This window comes from Spermophilus citellus (genome assembly GCF_964194105.1).
Source record: "Spermophilus citellus genome assembly, chromosome: 5".
Taxonomy (NCBI): Eukaryota; Metazoa; Chordata; class Mammalia; order Rodentia; family Sciuridae; genus Spermophilus; species Spermophilus citellus.
The window spans coordinates 138,064,478-138,080,257 of record NC_138186.1 but is presented as its reverse complement, the minus strand read 5'-3'; the positions used below and the strand labels follow the sequence as shown (position 1 = coordinate 138,080,257).

At 35.5% G+C, this 15,780-nt stretch overlaps 1 protein-coding gene across 20 annotated transcripts in view; it reads left to right on the top strand.

Annotated features, from left to right (window-relative positions):
* Positions 1-15,780, top strand: part of EPB41L2 (erythrocyte membrane protein band 4.1 like 2) — a 208,748-nt gene that overhangs the window by 155,522 nt on the left and 37,446 nt on the right. For 17 of the 20 annotated variants that reach the window (XM_081296262.1, XM_081296269.1, XM_081296268.1 and 14 more), the window contains 4 exons: positions 3,550-3,722; positions 8,781-8,953; positions 13,358-13,420; positions 15,261-15,407. In XM_081296262.1, the coding sequence (XP_081152388.1) occupies positions 3,550-3,722; positions 8,781-8,953; positions 13,358-13,420; positions 15,261-15,407 (556 nt within the window). The remainder of the gene's footprint in view (positions 1-3,549; positions 3,723-8,780; positions 8,954-13,357; positions 13,421-15,260; positions 15,408-15,780) is intronic. The other 3 variants (XM_081296273.1, XM_081296271.1, XM_081296270.1) reach the window with 1 other exon arrangement.

Below are 15,780 nucleotides of genomic sequence, written 5' to 3'. Positions count from 1 at the left end.
CATATATGTATATATGTATATATAGTAGAATATCTTCTACAAAGATGTTCTGATGGATGATTATTCTGGCATTCATTTAAATGGCAATTAACCATATGTCCATTTCCTTAAAAACAATCTCAAGTAATATGATTTTATAGAATTATTCTCATTAGATAGATACCCTAGTGTTATGGTTTAGATATGAGGTGTCCCCCAAAATCTCACATGTCAGACAATGCAAGAAAGTGTAGAAGTACAATAATTGGGTTATGAGCTTTAACCTATTCAGTATATTAATCCAATTGAATGGATTAACTGGGTGGTAACCATAGTCAGGTAGGGTGTGGTGGAGGTTGGTCATTGGGAGCATACCTTTGAGGTATATAATTTTGTCCCTGTTGAGTGGAGCAGTCTCTCTGCTCCTCAGTTTCATGTTCTGAGTTCCTTTTCTCCTCCATGCCCTCCTCCACGGTGTTCTGCCTCATCCCTCATCCAGAATAATAGAGTTGGCCATGTCTAGGCTGAGACTTTTGAAACTGTGCGCACCAAAGAAACTTTTCCTACTGTAATTGTTAATTGTCAGGTCTTTTGGTCACAGTAGTCAGAAAAACCTACTAAAACACCCAATCTATATAAATAAGAGGTCATTTTTAGAGTTATTTTAAAAAGACTTTAATTAAAATTAATCATTTTGTGTTTTATCGAATTAAAGTAGGACCATTCACTAGTGGTTCTTATAGTGTGTCAGAGGTTATTTGGCTTAATGCCAACTTTCTCCCCAAAATTTCTGATACAAGGAAAACTCAGAAACTTTTCTTTAATGGTGTGACTACAACACCAAGAAAGAGAACACTGAAGAGCCAGGTGCAGCGGCACCTTCTGTAATCCCAGCTACTGGCGTGGTGGTGGTGTACCTTGAGTTCACACCAACCTGGGTAGCATAGCCAGAGCCTATCTCGAGAGGAAAGCTGGAGTGGGGCTCACCTGTCATTTCAGCAGCTAAGGCAAGAGGATCACAAGTTTGAGACCAGTCTCGGCAACTTAGCAACACTTTGTTTCAAAAAGTAAAAAGTGCTGGGGTTGTGGCTCAGAGGTTAAGCACCCCTGGGTTCACACACACACACACACAAAAAAAAAAAAAAAAAAAAGAGAGAGAGAGTAAAGAGAGAGAACACTGCAAGAGATACATAAGCACGATCTTTGGAGTTTTCCAGATGCTTAGTACCCTCATGTAGTAAAAGATGAATGTGGGGTCCTCCTTTGTATTTATTAAGCACCTGGTGCATGTGAAGAAGTTACATAAACTAAAATTAGAAAGTTAGGAAAATACCAATGGAAATTGTCTTAAAATTTTTCTTTTAGTTGTGGATAGATACAATATCTATTTATTTTTATGTGGTGCTGAGGATTGAACCTATTGCCTCTCACATGCCAGGCAAGGGCTCTACCACTGGGCTATAGCCCAGCCCAGGAAATTTTCTTAAAAAATGTTTTCTGAGCCTGAGCAGTTTTTTTTTTTTTTTTTTTTAGAGAGAGAATTTTTTAATATTTATTTTTTAGTTTTCAGTGGACACAACATCTTTATTTTATTTTTATGTGGTGCTGAGGATCGAACCCAGTCCCCAGCGCATGCCAGGCAAGCGCGTTACGGCTTGAGCCACATCCCCAGCCCCCTGAGCAGTTTCAGATGGTTTTAAAATTAGTTCATTTTATAACAGAAGATAGCAGGTTAAACCTTCAAAAAGATATATCCTTTTTTTAACATACGTATTCTTAAAATATTTTCATATTTCCAAAAATCAGACATCCTGTTTGTAGTTTTAGAAATTTGTTCTGGAGATTGTCTTTGGGGTTGTCAATGCACATTTCTTATTTGAGGTATTCTTTAAGAATTTCTCTTTTTTGCTCTAGTTGATGACTCAGTATCTATATACTATACTTTATGAATAGACTAAAATAAAGATAAATGTGATGAGGCTAACCTGGTTTTTAAGGAGTATAAGTATTTCCCAAACAATTGCTGCACTTACAAGCTTGCCAGAGACTCCTTACTCCACCCTTTTTCTTTTCTTTCTTCTTTCTTTTTTTTTTAATACTTTTTCAGTTGTCAGTGGACTTTATTTATATGTGGTGCTGAGAATTGAACCCAATGCCTCATAGATGCTAGGCAAGTGCTTTGTCACTGAGCCACAACCCCACCCCTCTTTTATTAGTAGATCACTGTTTTCTCAATGGAGAATTCTTAGATCGTATTTAGATGGATTTCTAAGTAGGGAATTCCTGCCATTCAGCTCATCAGGAAACAGTGCAAGGCAAATGGTCTCCAATCTCTCATCCTAGTTGTCTGTTACTCATGATCAGCATGCTGGGAGTTTTGACTTCTCTGTGCCTCATGTCTCTGCTATTAGAGAAAAATAACTCAGAGCATGACTAGGGGGTTCTTTTTAGGTCCAAATTTCTACTGTTCTGGCAATCTATTGTAAGAATATGCACCTTTTTCTAAAGTACAATTTGAGGTACGCTTCTGATTCCTAAATGAATAGATTTAAGCCAAGAAAGTCAGAAGTAAATCAATTTCATTCTAACGTACTGTTTTTCTGGGTGAATACTGTTTTGCAAATCTTCAGTTGATTTGAGATTGCCTCTCTTATTTATTACATACTGGTTTTCCTTGACTTGGATCTCTTTATTGGACATTAAGCAAGAAGAGATTTCTATAAAATTTGAAGGTCTTCAAACACTTGAAATGATTTTTAAAAAATCTTTTATTAAGAAATTACTTTTCCCTTAGAAAATGATAGGAAAAGTTTTAGTAGAGTTTTCCATTCTCCTGAATTGTTAGTTAAGATCATATTTAATAAATTGTGTAAGAGCTCTGAGATAATCATTTTGTTAAGACATTTTATTAATTCTTGATCAAACAAAAAAAAATAAGACAATTTCAGTTGTATTCCAGAAAGATTGACTTATTTACTGAAAACATGCACAACTCTGGGAAGAAAGTTTACTTAATTAAAAACCCAGGGCTTGCATAGTAAAATTGTGCTGGCAGTAAATGATGTTAGTCATCTCTACAGATCCACTGTGTGTTCTGTTCTTCATGGGAAAGAATCATGTGATGAAACAGATTCTCGAGTTAAATGTTTTTCCCCAGGAAAAACAGGCATAAATATTAAGAATTACTAATGGTAATGGATTGCTTCTTGGCACTTATAGCTAGGAGCAAGAATTCAGACATGTGTTTATATAAATGATTTAATCTAATACAAATAAATAACCCTTGATATACACTGAGAACAGCTGCTCTTTCACTCTGGTTGAGAAAAATATTTTTCATGAGTACATGAATGTGGCTTTATATCACCATTATAGAGCTACATATATATATATATAGGAGGGTTTACAAATAATATTTCTTTTTATTATAAGTTAGGTAGCATTGTTTTGAATCATACTTAAAATTAGATAATACTAAAATATATAAAATTAGATACTAAAATATATCATTTTAATAAAAAAAATCTGTAAACCTAATTTTGCTCTCTTGTTTTCCTCGCTCCCCTCAAGGCTTGTGTCTCCAGAGCAGCCACCAAAGGCCAAGTTCCTGACCTTGGGGTCCAAATTCCGCTACAGTGGCCGTACACAAGCGCAGACCCGCCAGGCAAGCATCCTCATAGACAGACCAGCGCCACACTTTGAGCGCACCTCTAGTAAACGGGTCTCTAGGAGTCTAGATGGAGGTAAATACATTTATGATAATTTTGGATTTCATTCCTCTTTCTCCAATTCATTGTGGTCACAGAATGTTTAACTAGTTAATAAGATCATCAGAAATACCCTAGAGGAATAGCCAATTTTTTCCTCAGTAAACAAAATGCTATTATACTCAGAATAAAATAATTTTGTAGTGTTTTGAAGTTGTCATTCTCATTTGTGTTCATTAGATGTTGGATGGACATGTTTTTATTTACTTGATTGTGATTTGTTTTATGTGGTTTAATTTCTTGAACTTATTAATGATGAAATATAATTCTAAGTTTTTTTTGTATGTCAGTATATGAAATTTCATTCAAATGAACATAAAACATTTCTAGCACTATCTAATGTTGGGTTACTCTGATGAAGTTTACCAAACTTTCCTGTGTATGTCTTTAAAGGATTAGTTTTAAATATAGTGTTTTAACTAAAAGAAAGAAATATAATGTGTTCATATGTTCTTTAAGCTCAGAGGAATTATGTATAGTTGTGTGTTTTTCCATTGGCATTCTAATAAGCTACATATTATAGTTGATTTATGTAAATTATATGTGGAAGTAAGTTGATGTTGCTTTTAAAGATCTCTATCTACCCACCTCCCCTTCTCCAATCTGGGATTTATCCCAGGGCTCTTAACAACCGATCCACATACCATGCACCCCCCTCCATTTTTTTGTTATATATAGAGACAGGGTCTTACTGAGTTTCTTAGGGCACTAAGTTGCTTAGGCTTGTTTTGATCTCTCTATACTCCTGCCTCAGCCTCCCAAGCTGCTGGGATTATAGGCATGTGCCGCCATGCCTGGCTATGTATCTGTCTTATTACCTTGTCTTTGTGGAATTAATAGTAATAGTAGATTCCCTATTAAAAAAAAAGCTAAGGTTATGCCAGGCGCAGTGGTGCACGTCTGTAATCCCAGCTGCTCGGGAGGCTGAGATAGGAAGATCTCAAGTTCAAAACCAGCCTCAGCAAAAAGTGAGATTCTAAGCAACTCAGTGAGACCCTGTCTCTAAATAAAATACAAAATAGGACTGGGGATGTGGCTCAGTGGTTGAGTGCCCCTGAGTTCAATCGCTGGCACCCCCCCCAAAAAAAAAAACCACCTAAGGTTAGGGATAAGGGATATGTACTCAGTGGTAGAGCACTTGCCTAGCACGTGTGAGGCACTGGGTTTGATCTCACCACCTCATTAAAAAATGAATAAATAAAAAGTTATTATATCCATCTACAACTAAAATTATATTTTTAAAAAAGCTATGGTTAAGTTTGTACTAGAATTCTTTATGAAGGACTTATTTTTACTGTGTAATGGAAATGGGTATGGTCAGTTTTCTACCAAAGAAGAAATAGTTTTCCAACGTTTTCATTTACATTTGATAGCAATTTGCAGTTCAAAAACATTATTTACTATTGTTGTTTAGTAAAACACCCTTTTTATTATTATACTTTGTATTTTTCTAAAATATGAAGTTGAATAATTTGTATTTTAAATAATTAGGTAAAATGGACCAACCAAACATATGCAGTCAGATAAAAATGCTCTTTAATGTGAAGTGTTGATGCTCACTGGCCTTGATTACTTTTCCTAGAAAAAAATTTAGAAAATATAGGCCAATACATGGAGGTCTTTCCCAGGATTTGTTGGTGAGAATTTTTTAATATATAGTTACTAGATCTTAAGTCCAGAGAGTCTTCGTAAAATCCTATGAGACCACACAAAAAATATGCAAGGGAACCATAACTGTACTTCAAATGAGTGTCTATATTTCCAAATGTAGTGATTTAAATTCAATGAATTATCAATCAACACCTGAGCACTTTTCCAAGTAAATCTGAAAATGTGCCAGCTCATGTAAATATTTCTCATGTCTTTCCCCTTGCCACAGAGAATTTATACAAGTGCTAAATAAATGCAATCACTGTTGTTTAATGCCCTGAGAGAACTCATTGCTCTTTCCAGAACACTGTCTGTCTTCAGCCTTTGTTTTAAATTGTGAGGCTCTCTAACTTTTATATTGCAAGTGTTAGACTTTTAAAGAGCAATAAACCAGTATATTTTCTTTGAGGTATATAAACCATGCTCAGGGAAACCCACCATCTGTTTGGGCAGTTAGTGCAGAGGGTTGTAGGAGGCTGTATCTGAAAACAATGATTTTTACAAGTAAAAGCTACAAACATGGCATAGTAATCCATTATTTTTCCCTTTGTGTTTTGGACACTGTAATTCATCAGATGGGCAAGTCATCAAAAGGATTATTGTGTTATCTTGAAAAATAGGAGGCTTTTCATGACAGTACATGACTAGACAGCCAGAAAACTCTTTGGTTAAGGCTTATGTTCTCCTTTTTTTCCCCTAAAGCAACACTAGTCTGTAACCTGGTACTGAATATTTTCTTCACCATCTTCATCAGTATAACTTTTGTTGTTGTTGACATATTTTATATTTTCTTTTTTTTTTCAGCTTACTTTTTGAAGTAGGCTAGAATAATTTAGCTATATAAATAATCTTTTACTTTAAAGTTTGGCAGATTAAATCTTCTAGTGATTATATGAAAAGTACAAATCAGTGAGACAGCTGAAGACCAAATACCAAATAAAAACCAGTCTAGAACAGCTGTCTTCTGAGATTAGGAAATTAAACCTAAAAGGAAGCAAATCATTCATGTAAGAGCACTAACAACCAAGATGTATTTGGGAGAGCCACTGATTTTCTGAAAGTGGAAAATACAATAAGGAGGGTCACTACTTACATAGAGTCATCAGGGAAGGAAGGCCTATTGGAGGAAGAACCAGTTCACTTGGAATTTGAAGGATGAGAGGGAAGCAGCCAAGAGAAAAGGGGAGATGCTAAACCATTCTAGGTAGCAGAAGTGGCAGGACTGAAGATTACAAGGTGAGGGAGAGCATTCCAGAAACAGAAAGAATGCAAGCCTAATCAAAGGTTAGTAAGTGCCTGGAGAGGTGGGTTGTGGTCTGGCCATGCAGGTCCTTGAAGGCCATGATAAAGAATGTGGATTTAATTCTACATGCTCTTGGAAACCATTGAAGGGTATGGAGCACAGAAGAAAATGATTTTTATCTTTCAAAAAAATCATTTGGTAGAAGAAAACAATTAGGATGGAGACAGGAGGTAGGCATGCTGGTTAGGAATAGTCTAAGTGAGAGTGATGTTGCTCTTACTCTGAATGGAAGTAGTCCAGTTAGCTATGCCACACTGCAGGTTAGGCTCAGTGCCTCGGCCTACAAAGCTTCTTAAGTTCTACAAAAGTGTTAAAAACCTAAAAAATTTTTTGGCTCCTAAATACAAAAAGAAAACTGCAACCTGAAATTGTTTAAAAGGCATTCATTCATATTTCAGTAACATTTCCATTTGACACCATTTCTAAGTCACATTTTCACATTTTACAGTAATTCCTGACTCTCATGGGTGCTTAGAAATCATAATCAACTGTGTGTGGTGCCTCACACCTGTAATCCCAGAAACTCAGGAGACTAAAGAGGATCACAAGTTCAAAGCCAGCCTCAGCAGTTTAGCAAGGCCCTAAGCAACTCAGTGAGACCCTGTCTCTAAATAAAATACAAATAGAGCTGGGGATATGGCTCAGTGGTTGAGTGCCCCTGAGTTCTATCCCCAGTACTCCCTCTCCCCAAAAAAGAAATTATAATCATAAGAGATCATGCATAGCCATATATTTTCTAAGAGAAAATTAGTAAAATCTTGTCAAAAGTTTAAAAACAACCTCTGGAAAATAAGCATATGTGATATAAAATATGAGTGCATTTTAATATTTGATGATTTGGTGTAGGCTTTCAAAAGTATGAGTACTTATGGGCTCAAAAAGTCTTAAAAGATGAGATGTTAGAAATAGAAGTGGGAAGAACTGCTACATTTAGAAATATGTTTAAGGACTCTGTTGGGCCTGCTGTGTTCAGAAATAAAGGAAGATTCCTAGAAGACTTCTTGAGCAAATGGTTACAAGTGTGAGTAGTGTTTGATGAAAGAGGAAGGACTGAGGAAGATGCAAATTTTAGACAGAGCAGGTGAGCAGTGGTGAGGGTGTGTAGACTGTGATACATAGATTCATAGTACTGATGACTTCCATGTTCAAGATGGTCAAGCACTATTCTTCAAGTGCTTGCAGCATCAGGGGTTTTTGTGTGTTATTGGGCTTCCTCTGGGACAAGGACCAGAGCAAACCGCATGGTATCAGTAAAGCACTTTTTATACAAGTGAAAGGACCTCATGGGAAGTCATATTTGGGAGGGAGCTAAAGCTAGAGATGATCACCTGCCACTCATTTTGCCTTGTTGAAGTTTCTTGGGTTGATGTGCAGTGTGATAAAAACTTTGAACTTAATACATGTTTTTGCCTAACTTTAGGAGAGATGAAAGGGGCACATAAAGTCTGGGTTTGCTGGGGCAGTGGTGGTTTTATCTGTGTATTAGATTTGCTATAGGTTAAGTTGAGACAAACAGGAGAGGAGTGTTAGTATAATGATAAATATTTAACATGAACAGAATTTAAATTCTTAACATTTACTGTCTTCTGGTGCTCAAAGTAAAGGTTCCTTAGTGAATGACTTCTTAAAACTTGTTATATCAATCATTTTAATAATTAGACAATTATTTATTATAATAGGTAGATTCAGAAATAAATCTAGACAAGACTAAAGAGACCCCCAGAGAATTAAAGTATTGGTTACATTTTTCTGACATTTTGCCTTGACTCTGGTTCAGTTCAGCTGGTCTGAGAGCTCCTCCTACTGGTCAATTCCATTGTTGAAGCATATCCTTCAAAAATCTGATGAGACCCTGTGTGGTTCAGTGGGGAAAATTCAAAATACTGTTAGATTCTGGTAAAAGTTTAAAAATGAGTTTATTTTATATTCTGATATTTTAAGAGATCAAGCAGTATTTTTATTTCTGTTAGTTGTATGTATGCTGCCTGTTTATTTGAGAGGGAAGTATTCTGTGTAAAGCTTTACCTTTTATATATCTTAACAGTAATCCAAAATTATCTTTTTTTTTCTTTTTTTACCAGCTCCAATTGGTGTTGTGGACCAAAGTCTTATAAAGGATTTTCCTGGACCTGCTGGGGGGATTTCAGCGTATGGCCCAGCAGTTGTCAGCACTGCCATGGTACAAGATAGGGACAGCCGGAGGGATGTCAGAAGCCCATCTAAAGCCCCACATTTGCAACTCATTGAAGGAAAGGTATGGCAAATTGGTAAAATACATGGTTTTAAATGTGTATGTGGACCAGAGGCTATCTGGTTCATTTTCAGATATCAAATATTTAAAATTATCATTGTTCTATATTGTTGTAAATTCCCAGTTTTCAAATATGTGTATGCTCCTGCTGGTTGTGACTGTGATTTCTAACCATGTTTTGGTTGTTGCTGAAAGCAAAATATTGCAGTGTAAATTATATTAATGCAAGTAAGTAATTCACTGGTCTTTCTGGCTTTGTAATAATCTTGTTAATTGAATTAGCATCCTATAAAAGCTGTGATGATTTGAAAATTATATTTGATTTGTTCCAAGTAATTTTAAAGTATATAGCCTCTGTCTTGATTAATTATGTCGACTTGCATTTCTAGACATACACAAAGTGATCTTGTGTTTTTCAATGATAATCTGTAAGTGCCTTAGGAATTCCTGCATCAGTAACCTCTAATGCCCAGCACAGAGGTCAAGTGCTTCATGTAGTAGATGACTCAAATCATTTGTATTCCATTATTATATGTTTTGTGACTATCACCTTGAAAAATTATTTTGTTAAAAATAATAGAAATTGTGTCCCACAAGATAACTTTCAACTGCTGGAAAATGATCAGAATTTTTAAAAATAATTATGATAAGGAGGCACCTTAGGAGAGTGACTACTTACATGTGAAACAGAAGAGCATGGCATTTCAGCAAGTTTCTGTTCCATTTATTAAATAATTTGACATATCTAGTTTTTTTAAAAAATTTTTTCTTGTGTATCATAAAGACAAGAAAGTATTCTTTCAAATTTCAGGGAAGCTTATCTTCAGCAAATGATTGGTTATGCTGGCTTATTTTGCTAATTTTTAAATGTCTGTCAGCAATCAGATTTGAGTTTCATAGGATTTATTTGCAATCAGTTTGAAAATAATAATTAAATCAGTTGATACCTATAAGTTTTATGTAATAAAAGTAGTCCAATTTCCTCTTTAAACTGGATCATTTAATTCGTCTTCTAACTATACTTTGTTAATATAAAACCTACTTGAAAGTAAAGTTTTCACTAATTACCCATTTCTTCTTTTTTCTTCTTTTCCTCTTGCATTCATTTTTTCCTTTGAATGTATATGTTGTGTAATTTCTTATTCAATTATCGATTTATTTTTGAAAATAGACTGCTTGCATGTGTCCACCTTCACCACTCATCCGTTGTGTTTCATCTTTTTCTCCAAGCCTGTTGCCAGTCCCTGAAGTGGACTTGCTTTCAGACATTTCAGAGGAAGACCCTTTTGGGGAGGCTGACCAGGTCACACTAGACAGTTTAGAGCTCCTTTCCACAGGTGAAACATCAGAGCAGGGGGACCCTGAGGTTACCACACTGGATTCTGTCTTGGATCCTGTTGTAGTCCCTGCTCAGTCTGATTGTCCTCCATTACACGACAAGACTCTTAAAGCAGGTGACCAAGGGAATTCTGAGTTTGGTTACTTCTCCTTCAGCTTCTCCAAATGTTTTCCCTCTGGTTTCCCCTCCCTTCTTGATGAAGATGGATATCTTGCTTTCCCCAGCCTCCCTAAGCTCTGGGTTTCCTTCCTCCCTCCTGATGTTCAGCACTATGTTCCTATCACTTCTCCTTCATTCATTCCTTCCCTTATCCTCATCTTTGGGCTGTTGCTCTCTGCTTCTCAGTCTGTTCCTTTTTCTCTCACCTTTTCGCTTCCTCTGGCTCTAGCCCTCTGCTATCTGGAGGCCAAAGCTACCTCCTTGAATGCTTCTTATGACCTTGATTTGAATGATAAAATAGAGGAAGAGGAAGCAGTTGCTGGAACTTCGCCATAAGCTTCATTTTGTGAAGTCAACAAACCACACTTCATCTTAAACACCTCCTAATATAGAGTGTAAACATGTGCATAAATTTCAGATTACCCTCAAAATAATATCACCTGCACATTTTCATACATACAGTGTTTTAGTGCATGAGAGATAAGTGTAGGCACTCCTGCATTGATATTCTTTGACCAGGTCCCACAAATATTAAGTTGAGGGCAAAGTGATAGGATTATTTTGTAAACATCTAGATCATACTAGATTTTTAACAAAAGTAGTGGGAGAGAGGGAAAACTGTATTGTCCTTAATCTCCATAGGTGTGTTTGTTTTGCATACAAATGTTAATGCTGTTCCTTTAAGATGGGAACTTTTCATTTTTAGAACTTAGAATGCAGTGGACATAACTGTAATTGACATTTAGTAATAGAACTCCTTAGGATTATTGTTTCTGTTGTTTAAAATCCAAGCTTGTTCTTGCATTTGTGAGGCTATATCAGTAACCTTTACCCATGACATTTGTTACGTCTCATCTCAGAAACTCCTTGTCTCCTTTTATTATAGCATTTGGGGACTAGCCAGATGAATTTTAGCTAGGATTTTTTTTTCTCCCAATCCTAAATCATGTTTTTATATTAAAAGAGTCAGTGGTCATGTATTTTATAAGGGAGATATTATTCTGTTACTTTTAACAAATGTGTGTGAAAAATGAAATATGGTTTTTTGAGAGTTTAGACATGTAGCACTGAGATTAGGTCCCTTGTTGAAAATTAGGTGTCTGGTGTGAGGATTTTTACCCCTATATAAGGCAACTTTTTTTTCCAAGCATACTACCTCTGCACTAGTCAGTCAGTGTTAACATGTGCAGCATTTTTTTTTTTTTAACTTACTTTGCTAAATGTGGTCTGGTGAATTAGTATCTCAGAGCATCCTGTGTATACTGTTAACACATGGAGTAAAACCTGAAGAGAAATGTGAAGAAATGTAGTGAGTATGCATGGTAGGAGAAACTACAATTTTGAATTTACATGAGAAACACCAAAGATAGCATTGTAGAGAATTAAGTGCTAACCAAGGAATTGGAAAATAGTTCTTGACAGATTGTTGAATGGCTATGTCTCATTTTTCACTTCTGATAAAAAAGACTCTGAGCTCCCTGCTTACCTCTCAAAAATACTGTGAGTAGTTACCAAAAACAAAGGTAAGCATTTTGACACCATCATCCCAGCAAAGAAGGAAAAGAATATATGGTATGAATTAACCTGTAAAGATTATTTCCTTTAGTATCAGAATTGATATTTTTCTTTTTTGCCATTCTTTTCCTGGGGTCAGAATTCACTCAGATTTATGTTAATCTTCCAGATTTATTTTGGGAGTGCAGGGGGATTATTAGGTGTTGAGAAATGTCCAACAATGAAAAAGGGCTTTTTTGGACCTGGGAGGATTGAATGCAGGGATGCTTAACCATTAAACCACATCCCCAACCCTTTTATTTTTATTCTTATTTTATTATTTTTTGGTACCAGGGATTGAACCCAGGAGCAGTTAACCACTGAGACACATCCCCAGCCCTTTTTTGTATTTTATTTTGAGACAGGGTCTCGCTGAGTTGCTTAGGGCCTTGCCAGATTGCTGAGGCTGGCTTTGAATTTGGGATCCTCCTGCCTCGGCCTCTCAAGTTGCTGGGGTTACAGGCATGAGCTACCATCTCCAGCTAAAAAAGTATTCTTGATTAAAGAATTTTATTTAAGAAGAGTGACTGTATTTTAAAGTATATTTTAAATACCATCTTAATATGAAAGTAGCTAAATAAATCATTTGCCCCCAAGGAAAGAAATCCATATCTAAAAAAAATAGTGACAGTATAAGGTATGATGATGTAAAATATATAACCAATATAAGGCAAAAGACAAGATTTATGTCATTATACCTGTTTCCTCTCTAGTTAATTCAGACATGTCAGAGCACAGCAGATTGAATTATGCCATATTTGCACTCTGATATTTTCATTCCTGAGTTAAAAAAAAAATTCAAAAGCAGAGTATAATCTAGGGACGGAGAAAGAGTGAAGCTTCCATTCTCCATTCCACTTTGCAAAGGATCATTTCCATCATTTGTACAGCACTGTAGGTGATGAAAGACCAGAGTGGCTTAATATTCTGCATCTTGAGGGCCATACAGAGAAGGTTGGTAATGCTGCTTCACCATTTACGTTTGAACACAGCTTCTCTGCACTGATGGCAGAGTTCCCACTAATGCTCCTCTTCTTTCTGGCTGCTTGCTATGTGCCTTTCCAGGCGAAGATGGAAGAAGAAGAAACACAGCTGGAGGAGGTGGCTGTTTTTCCCTGAAGTTAAATATCTGGTGGCTGCTGCCTGCCATTATTACTGTTGGGGTGGTATTGGAATGTATTTTCAGCGCTTATTTGAGTTTTGTTCATTGTGGTATTAAGTTCTTAAGATTTTTATTCCTCTTTTATTTTAAAGTCTTAGAGCTTTCAAATTCTGGGTCATTTCTGGTGCTTGCTGATTGATACACTTACATTTATTTGCCTCCCCCCTCCCCTGTGTGTGATTTAATTTCACAGAAAAATTCCTTGAGAGTAGAAGGGGATAATATTTATGTCAGACATAGCAATTTAATGTTGGAGGTTTGTATAAAATCTAAGAAAACAATTGTCCTAATGGCTGCCAGGCTGCTGTGGACGGGAGGTCACGCACAGGCTGGCTGGCAATGTTCTTCTAGCACAGTGCATGACATGCATGGGGGAAATTCAACTTGGGAGCGCATGTTACCAGTCCAACTTGGTTCTTTTAAAGTGGCTAAGATAAAATTAGATCTATTAGAAGTTCTCAAAGTGACAACTGGGAAAAAAGTTCTTTTTACTAAAATGAGTAAAGTTTACTTTTAGTTTTGGAATTATTCTACAAATAAGCCTATTTTCTTAATGAATTATCTCTAGGGCATAGAATCTGAAGTAACATAGTTCTACATTTAATATATATTAAGCAGAACAGGTATTTATTGATCTGACATTAAATAATTTGACTGTTGATCTATGCCCATATATATATTTTTAAAGCCCATGTGATTAGTAATGTGGTCCACTTAAAGTATTCTGTTTGAGAATATACTGATTGAATTGTTTTGATTAGAAAGAGCAAATGATAGAGAGAAAAGAGACAAAGAGAAACAAAAAAATTAACTACCCAATTAGGAATGTAAAATATGTTCCCCGTGTCACATGAGAACAGGTTTGTTTTTATTTTTGTAAATAGTGAGTGGCAGTGAATTCAGTGGAGAACTGCATTTCTTAGTAATCTGACTAATCTGGTTGCTTCTGGCAGCTTTGATAACTATTGGAAATGTATTTTTTTTTGCTTGATTTACTAAAATGCTATAAAGTATAATAAGTAACATTGCTTTGAGCAAACGCAAGAAATGTGCCTGATCTCAAGCCACGGTCATTTTCCCATGCCATGCAAATATTTTTAGATTTTTATGAGTTTTTGCAAATGGCTATAGAAGCTCATAGATGAGCTAGTATGCTTGTGCATGCATATGGATTATCTAATTTTATAAAATGCATGACCTGTTCCTTTGGGAGTGGGATGAAAACTATAATCTGCAGGCTGCCCTGTGATTTTTGAAATATATGAAAACATTTAAATTCAGTTACAATCATTTCCTGAACATGAATTACCACATGTACTATTTACCAGAGCCAGTCTTTCCATTAATCATGAAAATTGACCTGGTAGTTTTTCTTGCATCTTTGTTTGGTGTGTGAGGCATCTGAGCCCTATGTTTGTGCTCTGCATGACATGAGACCAGAATGAGGCTCATTATTATAGGGATCCCAAACAGAATCAACCTCTAGAAGAGGTATTTTTTTTTTATTCCATAAGGATTAAAAGCACTATTGGAATTTTCTGACATAAGTCAACCTTTGGTTTTTTCCTTTTTTTTTTTTTTTTGATGATTCTGGACTGGCTTTCCCTTCAGGCTAAGTGTGCTTTTGAATCTACTTTTCTCTATTTTGTGCTTGACTTACTGCATTCACAGAATTCAATTTTAATAGTAGAAAGGTAGATTTGCAGGAACAAAGTCATAGACTGCAATTCAAATTCAAGAACAGAAGGAATATGAGCCATTTTGGTGATCAGTTCCATGGCTTCCTTCTAATAACTGTAAATAATTATTTTTTAAAATATTTTAAACAGAATAAATTAGAATCTTTAAAATGAGTCATAAAGATATACATTGGCTTTATTTTCAAATTTTGATGAACTCATTAGGGTTATCAATAGGTGGTTTTATGGCTTTTGAGACTTGGCATTTTTCTTGCTTTACTATGTTTTTTTTTTTTTTTAATCATAAGTGTGCTTTGTCTTATTTTTTTTTTTTTTTTGGTTTTATTTTTTTATTTTTGTCCTACCGGGTTTTTCCCTTTTGGATTTCCCCCCCTTTGTCACGTTACATATTGCTAGGACCTGGATAAGGCCCAGGAGGACATACTGAAACATCAGGCTAGCATTAGTGAACTCAAGCGCAATTTTATGGAATCCACACCTGAGCCGCGCCCTAATGAATGGGAAAAACGACGTATCACACCTCTGTCCCTACAGACACAAGGGGTATGTCACTAGCTGTTTGTTGGCTATATATCTCGCTCCACTGTTCAGTAAAGTTTAGGATGTTAATCTTGTATATTGACCATCAGAAATTACAAATTGTTCCCATTTAATTTCTTTATATTGCTAACAATTTTTTAAAATACTAAATATTTATTAACAATGTAATACTTATTGGCCTAGTTCTTAGGTAAATTACGAGTTTCAAAATGCCTTTGAAATATTTCAGAGTAATTTTACTATTTTATTCAAGTAAGCTAATACAAATGTATTGTTATACAGGACAACATATCATAATATTGTATTTAATAAGCTACTTAGTTATTGCTTCTGAAATAAGGATATTAACAAGTAAATAATTAATAACTAAAGGAAT